The sequence below is a fragment of the Raphanus sativus genome, chromosome 4 (assembly GCF_000801105.2).
Source record: "Raphanus sativus cultivar WK10039 chromosome 4, ASM80110v3, whole genome shotgun sequence".
Classification (NCBI taxonomy): Eukaryota; Viridiplantae; Streptophyta; class Magnoliopsida; order Brassicales; family Brassicaceae; genus Raphanus; species Raphanus sativus.
Window position 1 is genome coordinate 1493884 of NC_079514.1, and position 23461 is coordinate 1517344.

General features: G+C 37.6%; 4 protein-coding genes and 1 pseudogene across 5 annotated transcripts in view; all 5 read right to left on the bottom strand.

Moving 5' to 3' along the window:
- LOC108851426 (ethylene-responsive transcription factor ERF109) overlaps positions 1-729 on the bottom strand; it is a gene marked incomplete at its 3' end in the record, with an annotated part of 962 nt that extends 233 nt beyond the window's left edge. Inside the window, exon 1 of the mRNA XM_057010005.1 lies at positions 4-729. Within this exon, the coding sequence (XP_056865985.1) occupies positions 4-659 (656 nt within the window). The remainder of the gene's footprint in view (positions 1-3) is intronic.
- Positions 730-3693: 2964 nt separating this feature from the next.
- Positions 3694-5531, bottom strand: LOC108851425 (B3 domain-containing protein At4g34400). The gene is made up of 5 exons (XM_018624855.2): positions 5372-5531; positions 4683-5046; positions 4412-4597; positions 4247-4338; positions 3694-4164 (listed from the first exon to the last, which is right to left on the bottom strand). Exons 1-5 carry the CDS (start codon positions 5438-5440, stop codon positions 3907-3909), a joined length of 969 nt encoding a protein of 322 aa, XP_018480357.1. The 5' UTR covers positions 5441-5531; the 3' UTR covers positions 3694-3906.
- Positions 5532-6182: 651 nt separating this feature from the next.
- Positions 6183-9552, bottom strand: LOC108851412 (extra-large guanine nucleotide-binding protein 2-like; annotated as a pseudogene).
- Positions 9553-10373: 821 nt separating this feature from the next.
- Positions 10374-12395, bottom strand: LOC108851418 (protein JINGUBANG-like). Its single transcript, XM_018624845.2, has one exon. It carries the CDS (start codon positions 12176-12178, stop codon positions 10697-10699), a length of 1482 nt encoding a protein of 493 aa, XP_018480347.2. The 5' UTR covers positions 12179-12395; the 3' UTR covers positions 10374-10696.
- Positions 12396-14015: 1620 nt separating this feature from the next.
- LOC108851421 (UPF0496 protein At4g34320) lies at positions 14016-18315 on the bottom strand. 2 transcript variants are annotated; one of them, XM_018624849.2, is made up of 3 exons: positions 18195-18315; positions 15301-15789; positions 14016-14892 (listed from the first exon to the last, which is right to left on the bottom strand). In XM_018624849.2, exons 2-3 carry the CDS (start codon positions 15758-15760, stop codon positions 14213-14215), a joined length of 1140 nt encoding a protein of 379 aa, XP_018480351.2. In that variant the 5' UTR covers positions 15761-15789; positions 18195-18315; the 3' UTR covers positions 14016-14212. The 2 variants fall into 2 exon arrangements, with proteins under 2 accessions (XP_018480351.2, XP_018480350.2); XM_018624848.2 differs by lacking the exon at positions 18195-18315 and having other exon boundaries at positions 15301-16149.
- Positions 18316-23461: the final 5146 nt, after the last annotated feature.

A 23461-nucleotide genomic window follows, 5' to 3' on the forward strand; every position in this document is an offset into this window, starting at 1 on the left:
CCTACATCTTCAGCAGGAACAGAGGAAGCAGTAGTAGTAGTTGAAGTGTAATCGAGAAAGGAAAAGTTTAGTTTAGCCCTTGGCCCACGGAATCCAATAGCTGCTCTATCATAGGCTCTAGCGGCATCCTCTGCTGTTTCAAAAGTGCCTAGCCAGACACGTGTCGCTCTCTTGGGATCTCTGATCTCAGCTGCGAATTTCCCCCAAGGTCTCTGCCTCACTCCTCTGTATCCATTCTTCTTGTTCTTCCTCTTCCTTACTTTCCCGCCTTCCGCTTTCTTCCCCGTGGCTGCCGCCACCGAGCTCTCTCTTCGACTACTATTACTAGTAACCCCTTCTTCTACTACTTGTTTCTTTTCAATTTTCTGAGTTGGCGCGAAAAAGTAGTTACAGCCTAAACAACCATCGATCCTGCACACTTGGCACGTGTCTGAAACGGACCGAGGCATCCCCGCGCTTATCACTGTGCTATTGCTAGAGAATCCCTGATTCGGCGTCGCTTCTGTTCCTCCCGAGAGAACGTGTTGCAAGGCGGAGACTATAACCGAGAGCTCTTGCTCCGATGACAACTGCTCCTTTTGCTGATACCTGTTCCGGGTCGACTCGTGATCAGAAGCTGGAGCTCCGACGAAATCAGATCTGTTGTTAGGGTAATGCATTGTGGATAAGCGTTGAAGCACCTGAAGATTATTTGTTTTTGTTTTCTGTTGTGTCTGAAGAAACTGAAAGTGGAAAGAAGACTCTTATTTATACGGTTCCGTGTTTTCAAATGTTTGTGGCTTGTTCAGCTGCCAGCTGGCGGCACGCTCTTCAAACACGGGGTCGTTTTAGTGATTTGTTTTTTTTTTCTGTTTCTTGGTAACACGTGCGTTTCTTTTCTCAAATATTTTTTTGATATCGAGAATGTTATTATATTTTTTAGTTTATTTTTGGAGTTGGGTTATATAGCATATGCTAAAATATAGTATTGGATTGTTATCAACAAATGTGACGCTTTTTAAGAAGTGAACTGCTTTTGTGTATTTGTTAATTAATTATTATCATCATAGCGTTATGTTCGTTTTCACACTGTCGACATTTAAATTTAAAACATGTTTAATGGGATATAATCATATAAGTATCTTAGGTACGCAATTGATTGGCTCAGAATAACTTACGTGCACATTTTTTAACTTATTATTTCGCCTTCTATTTGGCCAATTATCTATATTATCTACACATTTATCCCTTGTAGGGATCAATTTTGTCTTTCTAAATGACTAGATCCATCGTCTCAAAACTCAATTGCGCATCTTTCTACCTTTTGTCCTTTTTGATACTTTGAGTTGTAGTACGTCGAATCAATCCAACGAAGGGTTATGCCAATAGGCATGTGTAACATTACAATAATATTGTGGTCGACATGAACTACGGTAAGTTTGAGGCTCTTGAATAAATTAGAAAAAGGAAACCTGTTAACTTTAGTAGCACACATAAAAACAGTGTAGTGAGTTTTTGAACTTCTTTCATATAACCTTGATGATACAACCAGTGGCAGAGCTAGACCTAAGTTCCATGGGGGTCATAATTCAGTTACGATAGATAAAAAAATACATTTGTGAGAGTTTAATCCATAATATGTGGGTCAGAAAGAGGTATTATAACCAATTCACCACGGCAACAATATTGTAAATACACCTACAAACTGATATTTATAGCCTTATAGCCTATAGATTTCACATGGATTAATTGACCACCCTCTCTCCAAGGTTATTCCGCCACTGAATTCAACGTTATTTATCACTTTGCAGTATCAAATAATGAGATGAAAGCTAAATTATTATACATAAGAACATGAGTTAGTACTAATTACTTTACTGATTCTGAATAAAAAGTATCAAACCTAACATAGTATATTGTAGCCATGTTTGATCCAGGTACAATATTGCCAATTCTAAAATGTAATTAGATTCGAGATATATCATAAGAGTCATCATCTAACAACATGTTGAAAAATCTATATTATAAGATGTAGTCTAAAATTATACATAAAATAAATTCATATATTATCATCAATTGAATATGAGTTAAATATCTATAAAACCTACAGTCGTGTCTTTTGTATATACATAGGCTTTGCAACATTAAAAAATTGAACTGTTTTAAAGATTTACACATCCCCACCACTCTTTGGCATGTGCATTCATTGTCCCTCACTTCAAATCATTGTAGTACACTATTCCCATTTTAAGTTCCAATTAGTATAGTTGATTTACAGTACTAGTCAGTTATGTATATAAAATGTTAAGAATTTTATTAACATAAATAAGAAAAATCATATTGCAAACAATTATTTTAGAGTTTTTTGGGAAAGATCACACTGAAAACATTTATGTTTGTAGGTTTACGGTTCTAACTATAACAATTAGCATATTTTTGCAAGAGAACACCGGATAATAATTTTTTCATTAATAATTTTTCACATGTACACTATATAAGCCTTTTACGGAATAAGGCTATAAGAAATTCAACTAGCATGAGACAAAATGACATTTCTTTGGATAACTTCTTCCTTTGTTTTCTTTTTAAAGAAAAATATGAAATGAAATGGACGGAAAATGAGCCAACTTGTTAAAGTTAGTGAATGAAAGCCAAGGTTTGACTGTTTCTGGGGTCAAATTTTCAATGATTTGTACTGAAGGGCATATCATGATGCTGAGCTGGCATGTGGATCAGTAAGCTCTTACGTCACTCTATCACAGTATTGATCCACCACACCACGTCTTCCCTTTCTTGACTCTTTTCACGCTGACCTTTGATTATTCTTTTTATCTTTTTGGTCTTTGACTTTGTCTCTCATAGTCACATAGCCAGTTTTTTTCTCATAGTCATAGCCAGTTATAAACAAGTACAGCACATGACTGATGACTCTACTGAATATCATAGAGGCAAAGAGGAGTTCTGGCCTTTTGATAAAGTAGTATGAACTATGAACAAATATTACTGTCAAAAAAAAAATATATTACCGTCTAAATATACCTTTAGTGTAAAACATTTTTTTGCTAATTGTATGTGATAGACTTCGGACGGCAGCATGGCTGCGATACAAAAAATGAGAAGTAAAGGCATTATAGCTACCAAAGGCTACCAAAGGCAGAGAGAGGCACGTTCTTCACGTGCAAAACTGATTATAACACGTTTTTTTGCGCTGACTAACGTTTTCCTTCATAATCTCGCCGCGTCATTACTTTTTCACTTTAGCTTCTCTTTTTTTCTCCATGCACTAACTTTTTTTTTATCTCCGTACACTAACCAGTTATAGATTCTGTGGATTAGTACTAAACATTGATATTTAAATGATAAATGTCAGAGCTACTTTTTCTAATGTTTATTTTCATTGCCTATGGAATAATTCATCAGTCCTAATTAATTATTATTATTTTTTTTTTTTGTCACTACTAATTAATTATTTATAAAGGAAGTTTTTGTAGATCGAGTCCATGTAATATAAAGGAAGTTCATGTGAATCGAGTCCATGTAAGTAGTGTAATTAAAGAAGGGAGAATTCAATCTGTTTTTCCTTTTCAACAAAAAGAAGACCTCTATAAACTAAGATCTCAACAGAAATCTTTTGAAAACTTAACTTTAAAACAAAACAAAAAAACTTATAAACGACAATTGAAAAACTGAAATATGTAACTCAAAACTAAGTCAAGATTATATCTTGAAGTTCAGGAAACATTATAAGCATTAAAAACGATGGAGAAAATAGTCCACGAGTTCAAGGTTGCATACGTTACTAGAAAATGAAAATATAAAAATTTCTGATAGGCTATCAGTGAGCTACTACACTCAAAACATAACATAAAATTAAAAGACAAGCTCATGTAATCGACCTGCAAGTTCTCCTCCAAGTACTCAATCTGTTTACAAATCCTTTTCCCGAACGATATGGATGATAACGGCGTAAACCACACCCTGTCTGCGCTTAAGTTCACACAATATGCCATCTCCTTTCTTCAACTTGTTCCTCTTGCATATGTGGTTCCATTTCATGATACACACGCGATGATCCGACCACTGTGTTGCTTTCGCTTGTAGCTTTCCGTCCTTGTGATGGTCAATGTAGTAAACCATTTTTTCAAACTTTAAGTCATAGTCTTTCACTAGTTGTCCTTTAACCAACTGTAGTCACAAAGCAAACAAATACATCAAATTAAGCCAAATTCAAGTTTTAAAATGTCTATATATATATTGCGGTTCTTACCAGCTCATATGGCCTATTCTTCACGCTTGTCTCAAAGAACACATTATTTGGATCAACCAAATATTTCTCCGGGTCTTTGATCTTCTTGACCGCTAGTGAAACATTTGTATATAAGCATCACATGAACTAATGACTAATACTAGAGTTAAGTCTAGCTAGAGTTACCTCTCTCCCTCTTCTTCTTTGGCAGTGCCACAGATTTAGAACTCTCATTAAATGCATACAAGTCATTAGAAGCTTCACTATAATCACTGTCACTGTCTTCATAATCACTGTCAGTACTGTCTTCTTTATAATCACTGTCTTCTTCGTCTTCAGACTCGTCCTCAACTCCTACCACTTGAGACTTCCCTGGAAAAAAATCACAAGATAATAAACACAAGTATACAACGGCTAAGGGATGAAAACAAAGCTAAACAATGTGTTAAACCTAAACCTTTGTTCTTGTCGATTGTATTGGCCATATCGGATTCAGAACTAGTATCTGTGTCTTCGCTGCTTAGAGACACAACACTGTCTTCTTTGACATCCTCAACTTCAGTGACTGCTCTAATCTCCTTACATCCACCAAGAGCATAGATGCTGACCTCGAAAACGTTGTCTCCATTATACACAAAGGTCAGAAAGTCTCCGTCGGTAAGAGAATTGTCTGTAACAAATTTGTTCCATCCTTTTCCAAAATACACCTCATCTCTCTTCCTCTTCATCTCAACTTTCCAAACGCACCCACCAGTTCCTTGGAGAATGGCTGTTTTGGGCAAAGTTCTTGGAAGTTCATCGTTGTAGGAAATGGGAATCAGCTAAAGACAAAGTGTTTAGTAAAATCTGAGTAAAACTATCATATTCAAGCATCTCTACTCCTTAGTGTCAAAGTCCATGAATAAAACTGATTTCTATGTAAACATAACATTTTTTACTTTCCCACCAAAAGTAAAAGTGTGACAACTTTACAGCTCAAAACAGAGGAAAGCAAAGGGAAAGAAACAGAGAGAGAACCCATAGGAAGATAAAAGAAGTAATGTATACAGAGAAGCTTCAAAGTAGGGAAGATCAATATTCCAAAGTAGTTGCAGTCAAAGAAACCAAAACAATACTAAAGCTACAACAGTAGAGAGAGGATATTACCATGGAATCTGAGCTGTGATGGGAGATGAAAACCTTAAAGAAACGCGGAGGAGTATCATCTGCAGCCATTGCTAGAGGGTAAGGTATGAGACTGAAAGATAAATAGGAACAGAGAGTGAGAGAGAGAAAGAACACCTAAACAATTTTCAAGAGAGACCCATAGGTCTTGATAAATTACGGTCAACGGAAAGTACTTGTGTGTAACTCTTTTCATCAGTTGATAACGTTACAATCAAACTGTACTTCCATCTTTTTTCCTTTTTTTCCTTTTTGCTTTAACCAGATAAGTTAGTTTAGTTAGGGACTTAGTTGGCTTCACTTTCTTATGCATTTATTGAGATATGTTGGTGAGATTTGTGTCGTGTCTTTTCTTAGTTTTGTCAAAGAAATAAACTTTCCAAATTTGTTTTCGTTCGTACAGATTCTACCCAAGTTACCCAGCCATACTATCTACTTTTATCTCTTCTCTCTGTTTTATTTTTAATTTCAAATCCAACTTTTATGCTGTTCTGTACTAATAAGTAGCCGCATGCCTAGGATGTATGCCTTTTTAGCATAATTTATATCGATTCTTTTACATATGTTTATGAACTATGTCAGAAGACTTACCATTTTAAGAATGTCTCAGCTTCTAATCAAATGATATCTTTGATTGATTTCTAGATATTTTTGTTTTTATAGTGGATTGATGAAGCATCATGATACAAGATCCACCATTTTCATCTTCTAATACATTTTATACATTTATCATATTACCCCATAATTTGATAAGCAAGTTGGAGATATGATTGAATATTCACATTTTTAAGACTGAATGTCCAACTGTAATCACTTTATTCCTCCTCTCAGGCAAATCAAATGACATGTATGTTTCTTCTCCTACTCGTGAAGATTAAACTATAGCACACACACATCATACAAACATATTACATACAAGAATATAAATTAAAAATTAAAAATTTGGAAGAATCAAGAGGATAAGCTGGCCTCGAAGCTAGTAGTGGATGTCTCTTGGAAAACAGAACCTTCTTCAACATGCCACTTGAGAATCTCTCTACCATACCTCAGCGCATTGTCCACAGAGTCACTCTCCAAGCTCACTTGAGAAACAAACAGCTTAGGCTTGAAGCTCCTCCTACGCATCGAAAGCGAGTCGTACAGCCTCTTGAACTGGAACCCTATGTAGTGGAAAGCACGCTGAGCCATGGGAGGGTTGTGTCTGCTCGTCTGGTTCTGGCTGATCAACGGGTTGAAGTCTTCGAACCACTCGCATGTTCTCAGAGGAACCTCCTCGATTTTCTCTTCCAGGAGATCGAATTTGGTCAGAAGCAGGAGGAACCTTTTGTTAGCTAGGGACGGGTGAGTCACCATGCTCTCGAAGAGCTGCTTGTTTGCAATCATCTTGTTCACGAGAACACCGTCAACATCTTCTATGTACTCTCCGTAGTCTGTTAGCGAGACGCAGAATATCACCAAGTCAGCGTCTTCAAACATTTCCAGCCATTTCCAGTTTTCTCCAAGGCTTCTGTGATGTAACCGGATGAGTTGGTACCTGAAAGAGAGAGAGAGTAAGTCCCAATGGTTTACACAAGAACAAGGAAAAGAGATTAGAACTAACTTCATGTGTGGATCGTGGCGATAATCATCCTCAAGAGAGCCTTCTTGAGTGGTTGATGGGAAGGAGAAATCCACACAAGAAAGTCCATCCATAGAAGAGAGTCCCTCCGCTTTCAATATGTCCATATCAGAAGGATCGTATTCTGATCTCGAGATCTCAAGAATCTGAGCATAAGTAGAGAAACAGGTTTAGTCCTCTAAACAAGTTTAGGTTACAGAACAAAAGAAAGCATCTTACTCTTCCAAGAAAATAAACAGCGTTTCTAGGAAGTGTATCTCGAATCCTTTTGTAAGTAGCTTGAATGGCTGGTACTCTCCATAGATCCGCAACGGTCTGAGCGTTCTCTCGGCTTGACGCTGGAAAGATCTTCAGGTTTCCTTCTTCCTTTTCTTTCAGAAGCCAATCTGAAAAATGTTTAAGTCTCGGACTCATTGAGCTGGTCTCACCTTCCGTGTTCATTTCTTCTTCGTATGTGCCTCGAGAACCGTTGCGAGATAAGCGTAGAGGTTAGTTTGGATTATGAACTTGATTCTTTCACGCTCGTCTGCAGTGAACGGGACTTCGTAGAGAGACCTTGCCTGAAAACAAAAAAAGAAGTCAATTACCAAGATTCTCTACTACATATATGTGGGGGTGGTTAAAGATGAATAAGCTCACTTGTTTGTAAATGGTAGTGGCGCCGCATTTCTCGTTACCGATGAGAAGAAGCTTGTTAAGCATTTTCGGGTTATAGATGGGTTCATCAGTTGGTTCTACTGCAGACAAAGTTGTTGAATGAAATGGTAGAGAGAGCACAGCACAAGCAAGCCTAGCTCTTTTCTGTTAATGAAGAAAACAAAGAAACAAATGAATCATCATTTACAATCCCTTAAACCCGTATTTATATATATTAACCGAAGCAAGCAAGCCATTGTGCTGGGGAAAGTCTAATACCTTATTCCAAATGTTTCCTATGACACGGTTCTGACCTTCTTCTTGGTAAGCTCCATCTGCATCAACCCAAAAATGAGGCTTTCCTTCACATTGCACCCCTACCATCTACAATCTCAAAGCAAAGAGGGTTAAGTCATTATTAACACATTACAAATCAGAGGAAAACGAACAATAACACTAAAACTCTTTAAGGTACCTTGAGCATCATGAGCTCTGTCTTGGTTATTTCCCGGTTATTAATGAAAATCTCAGTGTCACCATTGCTTGCATGCTCCATGATGGCACCTCCTATGTTCATGTTATGACTTATAATCTGGCAAGGCTTCTCTCCTACCTTTCCCCAATACCCAGAAAGCTTATCATACCAATAGTCTCCAGGTTTAAGCTTCTTAGGTGGATTCGGACAAGTCTGCAACCTCTCAAGCTCTTCTTCACTCAACGGCCTACCATTGACAGAGACAAGCCGTGCATACAACTGATTCGCCTTGCAGGTGACCTCATCATGCATAACCTTCTGAAGCTCCGAATCAGTGAGAACCCGCTTCAGCATTCTCGAACACTTTCCGAGACTCTTTCTGTTGGACTCAGAGACTCTGTGACCGATGCAAGCCACGCACTTTCTCCCTTCAGGCATCGCACCCATCGCTCTCCTCACGCAGTTGGAACAGTACTTTGCGTCGCAGACGATGCAGAGTTCCTTCTCCGTAAACCTGTTCCCCGTCAGGCAACGGTAACACGACCCTTTTTTGCCTTTCCTCTCGGCTCTAGGGGTCGCAGTAGCTACACTCTCCTCATCAGAAAGGTAAGAGCTTTCGTCACATTCGCTGCCTTGGCTCGGTACAAGGAATCTCACACGGTTTGCATTTGCAACATCTAGTGTATTATCCTCTCTTACTTCTCCAGATGATGATGATGATGATGATGGTGATGGTGATAATGGTAAATCATCTTCCGCTGATGATGAAGAAGAGCCAGAAACCACATGATGGGGTCTCAAAACCACGCTAGGACTAGCTTCAGGTGGTTTCTTGGTAACTCTACTAACGAGTGGTTGGACCACAGGGATGTGAGAGAGACCACTAGACAACGAAACAGACGAAACGGGATGAGCTGTGGGAATCTCATCGACTTCGAGAGGGTTAGCTCGCGGCACGTTAGCGATACAAGGACCTGTGTACTCGTCGGCGAATGAAATATCAGTCTGAAAATATAACCAAACTCATCATCATAATCTCTTTTAGGGATTGTTGGTAGTGGTAAAGGTGAAACCTTTCTTACAATAGCAGCCATCTTCTTACCAAATTCAGCACAAACACAACAACCAGAAAAAACCTAATTCTGAACTTTCCTAAACGGGAAACTATTGAATTCACAGAGAATTAAGGTAATAAAAAGACCCAAATCGCGTGAGGAAGAAGAAAGATAATCGAATTGATTGCATAAAAGCTCCTTTTTAGCTTAAAAGAAAGGGACAAAGTTCCGATCTTTTTGATGGAAAGTTGCAGGAGTGAAGAACAAAAAGAAGAGAGATGGTTTGGATCGTCTTCTCTCTCTCTCTCTCTCTAACTAGTAAGAGACAAAAGATGAAGACTTTCTCTACTGTCTTGTTTTTTTTTCTTTGAGCAAATTCTCTACTGTCTTTATTTTCTTTGTATGAAAAGAAAAAAAAAAAGGAAGTTGAATGTTACTTTCCGGGAATCAACGCGGGTTTGGAGTTGAAAATGATGGAGCGAAAGGGTCAAAGAGAGGGTACTTTCGTAAAACCGGATTAGTTTCTAACAACCATCATGTTCGAATATAACCGGAATTGCGCGGTTCTTAGGAAACCGGATCTTTATTAATTACAATATGAATGATTTGGGTGTGGAATTGTGTTTTGGTTTAGTTGAGTGATTGATTGAGTAGGAAATTATTAGTTTCATAATTATGAATTATGTTTTGTTTTCCAATAATTGCTGTAGTTTGATTTTTTAACCACGATATAAACTTTATGTGATGTATATATATCAAATGATTATGTCTAAATGGCTAAATGGTAATTGCAAATTCACTGATTAGTAATTTGACGGATTCCAACGACTTTCGGTGGATATAATTACGTGGTGATAGCTGCTTACATGTTAATTTTAAAATATTCAGATTGTTAATATGATTTAGTGAGAAAAAGGTATTGATGTTTGAATTTTAGCATGTTAGCGAGACGTTATTTTTGATATTCCCCGATGCCTTGAACTTGGTTTGCTTGGTGACATTTTATATTTGTTCTCCAAAAGCAAGCACAAAGAGAAAAGAAAACTGAAAGAAAGATTTTCCAACAGCCTCTTACGACATGTTTAAGTTATCAAGACCTGGTTGGCAAAAAGAAAAAGAAAAGCATATAGCTTCTCAAGAAACCACTTTTCCTGAATGACATTTAGAAAAGATAAACCCTAACCAAAATAAAAACCACGTCTCACAAAATTTCAAAAGTATAAAGTTGCAACCACGATATAGAACACACATGTTTGATTCAGTCTTGTTTTATATTTAACAAATTTAGGGAAAAGGTAATAGTATACTTTCGTTTTGAAAACATTTTCTTTGGAGTAAAGAAAAAAGAATAAGTAAAACTCATTACGTGGAAACCATCAACCAGATTTTTGACTCCCTAATTAGCTGACTTAGCTCAAACGACTTCTTCGTTGACTAGGTCATGATATTGCACTCTTTCCCGGTCGTGACACGATGGAACATTTTCTTATACATAATCACACTATACTCCGATCCACTCCTTTTTATTCCAAATTACATGAACCCCACGCGCTACTCCCTTCGTGCGGAGGCAGAGAACTCTTCCGCCCTGAAGATGCTGATGGCTCGTCCACCTCCCTCCACGTCCCCATCCTATCCGTCACACGCCAAACTTTCACCGACTTGTCCAAACTTCCACTATATATAATCCACTTCCTGTCTCCCTCAGTATCTGCAGATGAATTCGCTCCTTTACGGTAAGCTTGTTCCTCCTCCACGGCTAGACACTTGACCGGTCCCATGTGCCCCGTCAAAACAGACACACAGTTATGAGACCCATCGGACGGGTCTCGCCTCCAGACACATATGTTCTTGTCAGCAGCACCACTCAGTAACAAGTTCCCCGCTACAGTTAGACATAACACGGCGGATTTGTGCCCTTTGAGTATACCACCGGTGAATATACCCTTCGAACGCTCCCAATAGTTCACTAACCCGTCTGACGAACCGGAATAAACAATCGAAGACTTTGGTTTCACGGCCAATGCGGTGACAGCGTTTTCTTGCTTGAGCAAAACTTGATCCAGCTCATGCCTCGTTCCTTTGACTTGCATCTCACGTCTCCACACTTTAACCGTACCATCCGCAGATCCCGTGAACACCAAGTCATCGAAACCGAACATCACCGAGTTTATCGCGTCATCATGCGCTTGTATACATTCCAAACATTTCGAGTCCGAGATTCTCCACACTTTGATCGTCCTATCCCACGAACTGGAGTACAACAAACCAAGCTCCACGTCCATGCTAAGACTCGACACGGCGTCCTTATGCTTCGTTTTCTTAGAGTTTTTATTGCGGCGTCCCTCCATGATATACTTAGGGTTCACGGAGGTCTTGACCCTCGATTTAAACGTAGGCAATGTTCCAACCCGTCTGTATTTACCCGGCGTTCTTGTAGAGATTTTCCATATCCGGATCTTACCATCCTGATGCCCGGTAAAGACCCGATATCCACATATCACAATAGCCTTAATGAGTCCACTACTCGATTTAAACCCGGCGTAGTCCTTCAAGTTCTTCCAAACCCTAACGTTCTTAGAGTCCGAGCCCGTGTAGAGAAGGTCACCAGTTGCGGCTAACGAGTATATATGCCCTTCTTCACGTACAATAGAACCAATGAGACCATTAGTCTCTAAAGCATTGTCTTCATCATTAAAATCTGCAGCCCATGCTGGCGACACACGGGCCCAAGGCGACATTACGCAAGGTGAACCTTCTCCGCTGTTCGGACCGATGCTTATGATCGATGATGAAACGCTGCTAAACCGCTGGTGAGTTAGGTTGGTGTCACTAATGATGGAATCTTCAGGAGAGGATATTCCGTCGTGGTCAGTTTTCAAGACATCACCGAATTTAGACCTCGGTTTGCGACCATTGTCGCGAAGATCGTGGGGATGGTGATTTGTGGTATATGGATCGGCTTGGAGATCAACGACCATGGTACCACCCGTTTCATTCCTCATCTCGTTCTTCAAATCTGTCACAAAAGTCAAATGTTTTTTTTTAAAAGAAAGAAGGTTATAGAATAATGATAAATTCTCTTCTTCTTTTTTTGTTTAGGGAGATTTTATTTTAGGGCTGTGGTTGCTATGAATAAGAAAGTTGAGGGATAATGTGTGTTTTTGTTTGTAGATTTTGGTTGGCAAAAGATGGATAGAGATTTTGACGGGAAATTGAAGGGTCTAGAGCATCTTGAGGGATTTGTTTAGATGATCTTATTAATGCAAACTTATATACACAAACGAAATATCAAGACTGATGATCATAATGTGATATGTGGAGGGGTGCTTCACACGTGTTTGTTACTAGATGAAGCTTCTATGATATTTTTCGAAAAGTATATCTAAATACATGTACGATGTTACATTGAATGAGAACATTCTTTGTAGAATGCATCTGAGGTTGTAGATACATTGGAATATTAGGCACGCAAGCCTAAAGATAAGTTAAATCTCCTGATTCTCCTCATAGCTCATTTCACACAGCTTTACTGCCTAAAAATATCTTCTTCTTTAGTTAAAAGATAATTAAATGAATGTACCATATTGTCAAGCATTTGTTGTCCTTGTCCCACAAGGCCACAACACTTTGATATATATATCCATATAAATATCAAATTATGATCAAAAATATATTTATATCAAAAGACTATTATAAACCACTTGATAATATTAGGCAAATGATTTTAGGCATACTTCCACTATTTGTTAATTGCTAACTATTTATGCTTATCTCCATTGTAGTGCCTTTTTACATAGCAAATCGCTATTTTGTTCTTTCTAAACAAGTTTTTTTGTGTGTGGATATAGTAGTTTTCAAATTCAAAGTGTACTAGTCATCCATCACTTAAATCTCATGTTGATCAAAACTTTGGTGAACCTGCTATTTCCAGTAGTAAAAAAACAATTGTTCCCTCTATTTTGATTCTTATAAGTTCTTATCAAAGAATGGAAACTTGAATCAATGTTAAACCTCTTTTAGTCCCATGATGGGACTCCAATCTATATCCAAAAGTTGTATTACTTGATCCAAACGTTTCTGACTGATTATGTTGCTTCCAAAATTTGAATTGATGGGAAAAAAATGACAATAGCTTATTTATTATGAACCAGTTAACGCTGATCTATTAAAATAACGACTAATAAATCATTTTATTGACTTGCAAGCTTACATCTCAATGGCAGCAAGAGGTAAGTACAAGAGATCTATGTATTAGAAGTCTAGAACAAGGAGATATATAGTCAAATAGTCAGCTACTACTGAATCTTGAAGGAGATTTATAAGCAAACCTATCCTCCTATGACATCATTTGTACAAGAAAAAGGATTTGAGTTGAGCTTTCAGTTCAGTTTTGGTCCATGAAATCAGCTGGCAAGTTCAAGTCCAACAAAGTAACGTTGCTGTTTATGAAATCTCCTTTTCTGGGACGTTTCTGTGAAGAAACCTCCTCATTCAACTGTGCTGCCAGAAGCGATTCACTAAATTATAGTTCTCAAGAGAATCCTAGTTTGAAACAGAGGAGAACAGAACAATCTTCTGATGACTGAGAAGATTCAGATGAAGGAACGAGACTGGAACCAGTGTTTCAACTCACAAATGTAATGAGATCATCAAAATTCACCTTCAAAAAAGTTCAATTTTTCTTTTCTCCAAAAAAAGGGCAGAGTCCATTTTGAGACAGTGCATGGAGAATCCATTAGACCTCAACCAGTTGTAAAATAAGTGATTCATTACACTCTCTGTAGCTTAGTATTTTAACTTGTTCCATATAAGATTGTGATTTATAATATATTCCAAACGTGAAAAGAATACTTATATTTTCATTGTTTTCAATAATCAAAGAATACAGAAATGCAGCAGTTGAGTTATTAAACATTGAGAATAAACTCAAGAAAGAATCTGTACTATTCTTTATAGAGAGTCTTCAAACATATCATTATTTGCAGCACCAAGCTGAAGAGAACAACCGAGTTCCTTTTGTGTTTGCTTGTGTGTTTTCAGGTGCTGCTACTAGCATGGTTGGGATGCTTGATGATCCTCTGCAGTATCACAGTCCTTGCCCTTCTGATATCTCTGCTACACAAATCAGCTTGAACCCCCAACTCCTCCACATTCTTCTTAAACACCTCCAGCTTCTTCTTAATCTCATCAATCCCAATCTTCACTGCTTCATGCTCCACAGCGAACTCCGCACACATCACCATCCCCTTGATCTCAATCTCCAACCGTTCAATCAGAACCCTGATGTTATCCAAGTCCTTAACCGCCACATACGTCCCTGCCTGCATGGAGCTGATCACCTCTTTCTGTCCCTTGAGTGCATTCTCATAGTTTTTCCACAGGGAATCAACCCATTTCCCCATTGATCCCAGCGGTATAGCTGTAGCTGCAGCCAGAGCCGCAGCCACGGGAGGAGCCGCCATGGCCGCAGCCACGACTGAGCAGATGAGTACAGTGGCGAATGTAGCCACGAAGATGATGTTGGAGAGTTTTCTCCATGTGTGGATGGATTTGAGCTTCTTGTCAAGCTTGTTCTTGCGATTTTGCAGCTTCTCAAGCATCAGCATCTGGTGTTTGTAGACAGATTGGAACAGCTTGAAGAAGTCTTCATTGAAAGGAGACTCTGCCTCTTTGAAATTCTTCAGCTCTTCAAGTGTCTTCTCGAATCCATTCCCACCTGCAAACCAACAAAAGATAAGTTATTACCACAACTAAAATCAATGTTCCAGATGTGTAATGAAAACTAGAATAATAGGACAAAAGAATAAAATTCTCTCTAGTTTATAATATGATAGATATTTTAAAAAAACATATTTTTCACAAAAAATATTTTTTTTAGTATTTCTATTATTTTTGTTAGTTAATAGTGGAAAATCATAAATTTTCAAAAGAAATTGAATTTATTAAATAATTATTTGTTTAAATTTATTGAAAACTGATAATTAAAAAATAATACGTTTGTAATAACTATCTGCAAAGTATTTTAAAAAAAAAATATTCTAACAGAACAGAGACAGTACTTTTAAATTTAAAGATTTTAGTTTATTCTTATAGACCCATAGAAAATGAAAATTGTTTAACAAACCTTCAGCGAGGCTCTCGTCTTCAAACTGCTGAAGAGCAACAAGAATCAAAAGCTGACTATCACGTGCCTTTCTCAAACCTTTCTCCAAAGCAGCACAGAAGTCAAGAGTCTTCAAGCTATTCTCAAAGTAATCTTCAACGAGCTCAAACAGTTCTTGATTCTTCCATATATCTTTCTTACAATCCAAAATCACTTTCACCACTTCTTGATTCATCTCAAGCAAACACTCGGTGACTTCTTTGAGGGAATCGAACGAGAGCGCTCGAACCTCAACACCCGTGGCTAGCGTGCTTATCACGTGACTTGTCCGTGCCTGCATGCACGTGTCGAAAGACTGTAGCTCCGTGTCTGCTTTACAAGCAGCCTCGTACGATCTCAGCTCAGTTGTGTAGTGCATGCTCGTCGTTGTGGTGGTCTTAGACGATGTATCACGTGACTTCTTGCTTGTTTGGTTTCCCATCTTCTTTCTCTTGGAACTCAAATAATTATCTGAAAATATGAATAGAAAAGTTCTTTAACATGGAAATGAACGTAGAGAGATTGAAGAATCTGTAAACTGAAACAAAAGGTTTGGTTTTAAAGGGAGATTAATGAAAGAAGTTGTAAGGGAAATGATTAGTGAGAAAGAGGATAGACTTGGTCGGGCTTATCAGAGAGAACAACAACAGAGATAATTTTCCGGGAATAAAGGAGAAAATAATTAAGAAAGAAGAAAGAAGAAGCTTGAAGAGAGTAAGAATGAGAATCGTTAAAGGAAATGAAAAATGGCTTGCACGCATGATGATGATGAGAATTAGGGCATTGTATAATGCGAGAAGCAAACGTTTACTCTCTCTCTCTCTCTACTTAGCCGCCTTCTTGCCTACGCAATCATTCCTATGCGTTTACATGTAATGTAAATATCACGCAATTTCTATATACCACGTGTAAATCATGTATGGTGTGTTACGCGATGGTTGACAAAAGGTTACGTACTGTTTTAGTTGTTATGCTTTGGTCACAAACAGATACATGATGCATAATTAACTCATTATCTTGTTAGTTTTAACTAATATAATAATGCATATAGAGTTTAACTATAATTGTTCTTCCGATAGGAAGATCTGGATTATGATGATTAAACTATATATGGCCCTACGCGGACTGTTATGTGCATTATTAAGCACGTACACGTTAAGTCTTGCATTTAATTTTGTGTTGACTTGATTTATATGCTAGATGTAATCTACTGTAATAGATACTAGATTTTGACCCGCGCTTTTGAAGCGCGGGATATTTTACGACGAAAAATTTCACTAATAATTTAACAAATATTTTGGTTATTTTTAAAGAGTGTGTATTTAAAATATTTTTGCATTTAAATCAGTATTTTTAAATTCAACCCGATTGTGATTATACCGGTTAATCCGGAGATCTGACAATTCAATTTATGTTTTTAAAATATTCATATTAAAAAATCACTAAAATCCGAGACTAACCGATTGAACTGATGGACGACCGATATGTAATCTAATTAGATTTAAATTGTAATAGTTTCATAATTTGTAATCTTAAAATCGAAATTTTAAAGTACACTATTTTGCAATTTATGAAATTATGACGTTTTTACAAAATTTTAAAGAGAAAATGATAAAATATAAAACAACTAAGATTAATTATTGTATTATTTGGAAACATTGATAGTAGTATAAAAATATATTGTTTGGAAACATTGATAGTAGTATAAAGAAATAAGTATATTGTTTGGAAACATGGATAGTAGTATAAAGAAAGGAACATTAGTGACTTAGTGTATGTTTAACTATAAAGTATAAATGTGTATTTAATTTAAAAACTTACAAAATAAATGTTAGGTCCAACCGAATGTTTCTGTTTTAATAAGATAGATTTTATTTCCATGCAGCCAGGGGATGTAAGCCGCCCAATATTTGTGTTGAACAAAAAAAAAAGCCGCCCCATATCTGTTTGTCTCTTGCTAGATATATATATGTGTGTACTAATAGATATGCTTCAAATCATAGTCCATGCTTAAGTAAAATGCATGTAATGGCTAATGGGTTGAGTATCAAAAATTTAAGCTAACCAAACCATAGTACACGAGATAAAAATACTTGTGTGAAGAAACTGTCGGCCAAAACAACTTTCTATGCTACTTTATTTGCGTTCATATGATTTTCACTTCTTTTTTTGGGTTATGTTCTTTTTAGCAATATAGCAATTGATAAAATAACTGTACATAATTAATGGTGATATGATATCGTTTCCGGAAGATTGTCCAACAAGCTTCCACTTTTTTTTTTTTTTAGGATAAAAATTTCCAATTTTCTACCAAAATATAAAAAATTAGAAATTGAAATGTAGATTCATATCTTCTTCATTCGCAGATATTAGAGGAATAATATAATGAACAAGCAGTGCTGCCTGAGTATTGTAACCACAGCTGAAATATCCATTAACTAATTCTGCAGATGATTTTGTAAAATTTAAAAAGCATCAAAACCTGTATGTTGCTAAGTTTTCTAGTTAGAGTAAGGACTAAAATATGGTAGAATATAGCATCAATCATCTATAACTTTTCTATAATCATACCATTTGAAAATAATGACATAAACATGTCGCTCAAATAAAAATATATCTACTATTATATGCAAAAAACAATATGTAAAATAGATTTTTTCACACTCTATTCGTTTATAGCTCATTCATCTTATTTTTTCCATTAACACCTTTTCATCTTAACCAATTTAACTTCAGAAAGGACTGAATGACTATGTACTACCACGGTGATGGGTGAATCTTAGTTGATATAGGACTTGCTTGCACGAAGTACTAAATGATGAATTGATGATGTAAAGATTGAAAGAGATTAGATTAACACATTAGCTAAGCATTACCTTAATTAATCAGTGGTGTTGCAGCAGAAACGAAACCTTTGAGCCTCTCTCTTTTTCTATCTCTTTCCGCCCAAAGCGTCTTAAAAACAACAAATTTGTTTCCTCACCAGCTTCCCTTTTTATACTTGCCGATACCAACTTGGTGAACAAGTCATCAGACAGCTATCTCTCTTGGACATTTTACCAAAATACCATTAACATTTTTATTTAACCTTTATAAAAAATTTAAGTTCATCTAGTAAAAACGTTCATTAACTTTCTTATATAATTTTGACGGTAAAAAGCATAAGCTAAGTTAATTTATACCTCTCTCCCTTAAAGTTATACCTTCTTACAAAAAAAATGGAGATACTTTTTTCGTAAAAGAATGTAATGTGGAAGTTATACTATCTTATTAACTTTAGAAAAGATAAATTGTATTTATTACTTCTGAGTACACTTCTAACATTCTTTCAGTAAAAAAAGGTACGCTTTCAACATTCTCATGTCGGTGATACAAAAAAAAACAGTATTACGTCGAAGATTAGATAACATAATAATAGTAAATTGGTAATTAGCAATACCTGAAAATTCGGATGGTCTTGTTAGGAGGGAGTGAAGGAAGGAAACCAAAAGTACACGCGTCAGATAACTATTGGGTTTTCGTGGAAATAACCACCGATACGCTACGTCACGTGCTTTTTTGACGCGCTGCCTTGCTTCCACAAGTTACGTGATTTTTTTTTTTTGGTTCTGTAAAAATAATTTTTTGTTCAGTAATCTTTTCCCCAAAGCAAATTGATTTTTTTTTTCGTTATTTGTATTGGTTGATCATAACTTCATATATATATTTAACTGGTAAATGCCAGTTTGTTTTTTCCAAAACAATTTAAGAGAAGAAAAGGTGTGTTGAGTGTTTTTATCTCTATTTTATATAAACCTTCGTTATGATGTTTATTGAAATATTGCTAACTTGCTTTTTAGGTTTGATCTATTTTTATTTTTAATTACCGAAAGAGGGAATTATTGCTTCATGCATTACAGAGTTGCGTAACATGAAATTTTGTAATGGATGAATGAATAGATCCGTGTGAACTAGATCTACCACACAATCTAATAATCAGAAAATTTCCATAATGTACATTTCTTTTTCTACCACTATACACATTTTAATGGCAAAGAACATCAATGACCCTGAAAAACAGGACTAGCATCGCACTATGGCCACTTTTTCTTGTGCGATATATATACACCTATCTTCATATTTATTCCCACTAAATCATTTCCTCAACTAGCACATAAAATTGTGCAAATAACTTTTGTTGTTATGTACACAGAATCAATGAAAAAATATATAGTGACAACAAAGCTGTACATCAATTATATACTAGCACAAACCACCATCATTCATCTTTGGATTAATTAATCATGTATCCCAGTTTCTCGTTTAACATTGGATCTTTAGCGCTGCGAGCTGAGTGTCGTTAATAGCATAAGTGTAACATCCCGAGTTGTGATATTTGGAAAGACTTAAGAGAATTGATTTGGCTACCTATGTCACCAAAGTTGACTTACCTTTTCCGGAACACATCCTGAAAGAACTCCAGAGTTAAGCGTGCTTGAGCTGGAGTAGTGGAAGGATGGGTGACCTATCGGGAAGTGATTCACGATAGCGTGCGAGTGAGGCCAAAGCACGGAAAAAGGTCGGGTGGTGATTGCAGGGTCAGTAAACAATGATTTCGAGTCTTGGAAAATTAACGACCGACCGTCGGATGGGATGGGGCCCACGGGCCGAGAGAGCGGGCGTGGGTGGCCCATTAGCCGTGGACGGTCGGGGCGTTACAAGTGGTATCAGAGCTGGTTAACCGTCTCAGTTCTGACCTGAGAGGCGTCTTGAGACCTGTTGTGGGGCGCAACGAGGACGTTGCGTTCTTTGAGAGGGGGTGAATTGTAACATCCCGAGTTGTGATATTTGGAAAGACTTAAGAGAATTGATTTGGCTACCTATGTCACCAAAGTTGACTTACCTTTTCCGGAACACATCCTGAAAGAACTCCAGAGTTAAGCGTGCTTGAGCTGGAGTAGTGGAAGGATGGGTGACCTATCGGGAAGTGATTCACGATAGCGTGCGAGTGAGGCCAAAGCACGGAAAAAGGTCGGGTGGTGATTGCAGGGTCAGTAAACAATGATTTCGAGTCTTGGAAAATTAACGACCGACCGTCGGATGGGATGGGGCCCACGGGCCGAGAGAGCGGGCGTGGGTGGCCCATTAGCCGTGGACGGTCGGGGCGTTACAAGTTGTAACGATCCGGATCTTAGGAGTAAGGCCCATTTGTTTTATTTTAATGAAAACCCATTTCTTTTTATCTTTGTCCCACATTGGAAGTTTGAGCATCCTACCTCTCTTTCCTTCTCCTATATAAGAGACTCCTTCTCTTCTCCTTTTTTTCCATCAAGTCAAAGTATTCTTTGCGCGTGACAAGTTGTTGAATTATTCAACGATCAGTCACTAGTGAATTTTTCTGGTGGGATTTTCGGGTAAGCTTTCGGCGAGATTTCCGATCGAGTTTCCATCGGTTTTTCTGGTAAGTTTGTCGTCTCCTTTTTTCTAGTTATAGGAATCTATTTAGAGAATTCTATTTTAGGGAATCCGCCATTTTAGGAAATTTCTATTTTAGGAAAGTTTCTATTTTGGGAAAGTTTCTATTTTAGGAAAGTTTCCAAAAATGGAAACTTTATTTCCTGCGACTCTGAGCCTAAGTCGTTAATCCTCGTGTTTCAGTTGATCTCAGTTGACCATCTTCCGTTGTTCTTTCCGGCCAGTTGCTAAGGTGAGGGCTATTCCGTTAAATCCTGAGCTAGTTTAGTACTATTATTATTGAAAGTCTAGTTTCGAAACATGATCCGTCTTTGTGAATCGAGTATGTTTGAAAGTCTTGGTTGCTTATTATTATTTTGATTGTTAAACTGGAAATAGGATAATAGAGGATTCAACGATTGTGTGAAATGATTGATGTTAAAGACTGTTATATATATGTATATGTGTAGTTATATAGTAAGGACTATGTGGTGAGTGCGGGGGCCCAGAGTGATTTGGGCTAGCGACGCATATGAGTACGGGGGCCCAGAGAAATCTGAGCTAGCGACGTATAGAGTGCGGGGGCACAGAGACATCTGAGCTAGCGACGCATAGTGGATGAGTACGGGGGCCCAGAGACGTCTGAGCTAGCGACGTATATTGTATGGTGCGGGGTGCAGAGACGTTTGCATATCGACGCATATTGGTGGAGTGCGGGGGTCCAGAGATGTCTGGACTATCGACGCATATTATGATATCGTATATCCGTATGAGGAGAACGCAGGGTGTGTGGACTAGCTATGTACCATCATCGTATTATTTGTTTTGTGTGATGTGCTAGGCATCTTGTTTGTTCATGCTAGAGCTATTCCTACATAGTCGTAGTGCTATGTGCTGAGTCTGTGGTTTGCGGGTTAGCATCCCATACCTCACTGAGTGACTCCCCTGTTGCTCATCCCTCTTTCTTTTCTCTTTCAGGTGAGCCTGGCAGACAGGAGTGATTGATATCGGATTGGTGCTTTTGGGCGTTTTCTTTATTTCTATTCCAGATTTCCGGTTTTGTGCTTTACCGAGATTTTGAGATTTATTATACTATTTGGATTTAATATTATTTATTGGATTTATGGAGATTTGAGATTATTTATGTGGAGTAATAAATGGAGATTTCAGGATTATTTCTTTATTTATTATTATTTATTATTATTATATATTTTGGAAAATCGGGGTATTACAATTTGGTATCAGAGCGGGGTTCCGTCCCGGCTCTGACCCGGGACGGCGATTTATGGGACTCGGATTTCAGTGATTTTCAATGTTTTGGGATTGAGAGTTTTTGAAAAAAAAATGCACCCTTCTGCCGAGCATCATTCGGTTAGTTGTTAGAGATTCTGATTTTCTTTTCTTCTGCAGGTGAAGACCAAGTTTCTTTCGTTTCCATCGTCAATTACCTTGTATCTTTCTTTCTTCGAAGATGTGGACGTTCTTTCTTCATCTCTTTGGAATTCGGGACGAATTCCGATTAAGTGGGAGAGAATTGTAACGACCCGGATCTTAGGAGTAAGGCCCATTTGTTTTATTTTAATGAAAACCCATTTCTTTTTATCTTTGTCCCACATTGGAAGTTTGAGCATCCTACCTCTCTTTCCTTCTCCTATATAAGAGACTCCTTCTCTTCTCCTTTTTTTCCATCAAGTCAAAGTATTCTTTGCGCGTGACAAGTTGTTGAATTATTCAACGATCAGTCACTAGTGAATTTTTCTGGTGGGATTTTCGGGTAAGCTTTCGGCGAGATTTCCGATCGAGTTTCCATCGGTTTTTCTGGTAAGTTTGTCGTCTCCTTTTTTCTAGTTATAGGAATCTATTTAGAGAATTCTATTTTAGGGAATCCGCCATTTTAGGAAATTTCTATTTTAGGAAAGTTTCTATTTTGGGAAAGTTTCTATTTTAGGAAAGTTTCCAAAAATGGAAACTTTATTTCCTGCGACTCTGAGCCTAAGTCGTTAATCCTCGTGTTGCAGTTGATCTCAGTTGACCATCTTCCGTTGTTCTTTCCGGCCAGTTGCTAAGGTGAGGGCTATTCCGTTAAATCCTGAGCTAGTTTAGTACTATTATTATTGAAAGTCTAGTTTCGAAACATGATCCGTCTTTGTGAATCGAGTATGTTTGAAAGTCTTGGTTGCTTATTATTATTTTGATTGTTAAACTGGAAATAGGATAATAGAGGATTCAACGATTGTGTGAAATGATTGATGTTAAAGACTGTTATATATATGTATATGTGTAGTTATATAGTAAGGACTATGTGGTGAGTGCGGGGCCCAGAGTGATTTGGGCTAGCGACGCATATGAGTACGGGGGCCCAGAGAAATCTGAGCTAGCGACGTATAGAGTGCGGGGGCACAGAGACATCTGAGCTAGCGACGCATAGTGGATGAGTACGGGGGCCCAGAGACGTCTGAGCTAGCGACGTATATTGTATGGTGCGGGGTGCAGAGACGTTTGCATATCGACGCATATTGGTGGAGTGCGGGGGTCCAGAGATGTCTGGACTATCGACGCATATTATGATATCGTATATCCGTATGAGGAGAACGCAGGGTGTGTGGACTAGCTATGTACCATCATCGTATTATTTGTTTTGTGTGATGTGCTAGGCATCTTGTTTGTTCATGCTAGAGCTATTCCTACATAGTCGTAGTGCTATGTGCTG

Coding starts and splice junctions, on each gene's coding strand:
- LOC108851425 (XM_018624855.2), bottom strand. CDS start 5,440: ATGGCTGCAGATGATACTCCTCCGCGTTTCTTTAAGGTTTTCATCTCC. Junction 4,339..4,411: donor AAAGAAGAAGAGGGAGAGAG/GTAACTCTAGCT, acceptor ATGTTTCACTAG/CGGTCAAGAAGATCAAAGAC. Junction 4,165..4,246: donor AGAATAGGCCATATGAGCTG/GTAAGAACCGCA, acceptor TTGTGACTACAG/TTGGTTAAAGGACAACTAGT.
- LOC108851418 (XM_018624845.2), bottom strand. CDS start 12,178: ATGAGGAATGAAACGGGTGGTACCATGGTCGTTGATCTCCAAGCCGAT.
- LOC108851421 (XM_018624849.2), bottom strand. CDS start 15,760: ATGGGAAACCAAACAAGCAAGAAGTCACGTGATACATCGTCTAAGACC. Junction 14,893..15,300: donor AGACGAGAGCCTCGCTGAAG/GTTTGTTAAACA, acceptor GTTGGTTTGCAG/GTGGGAATGGATTCGAGAAG.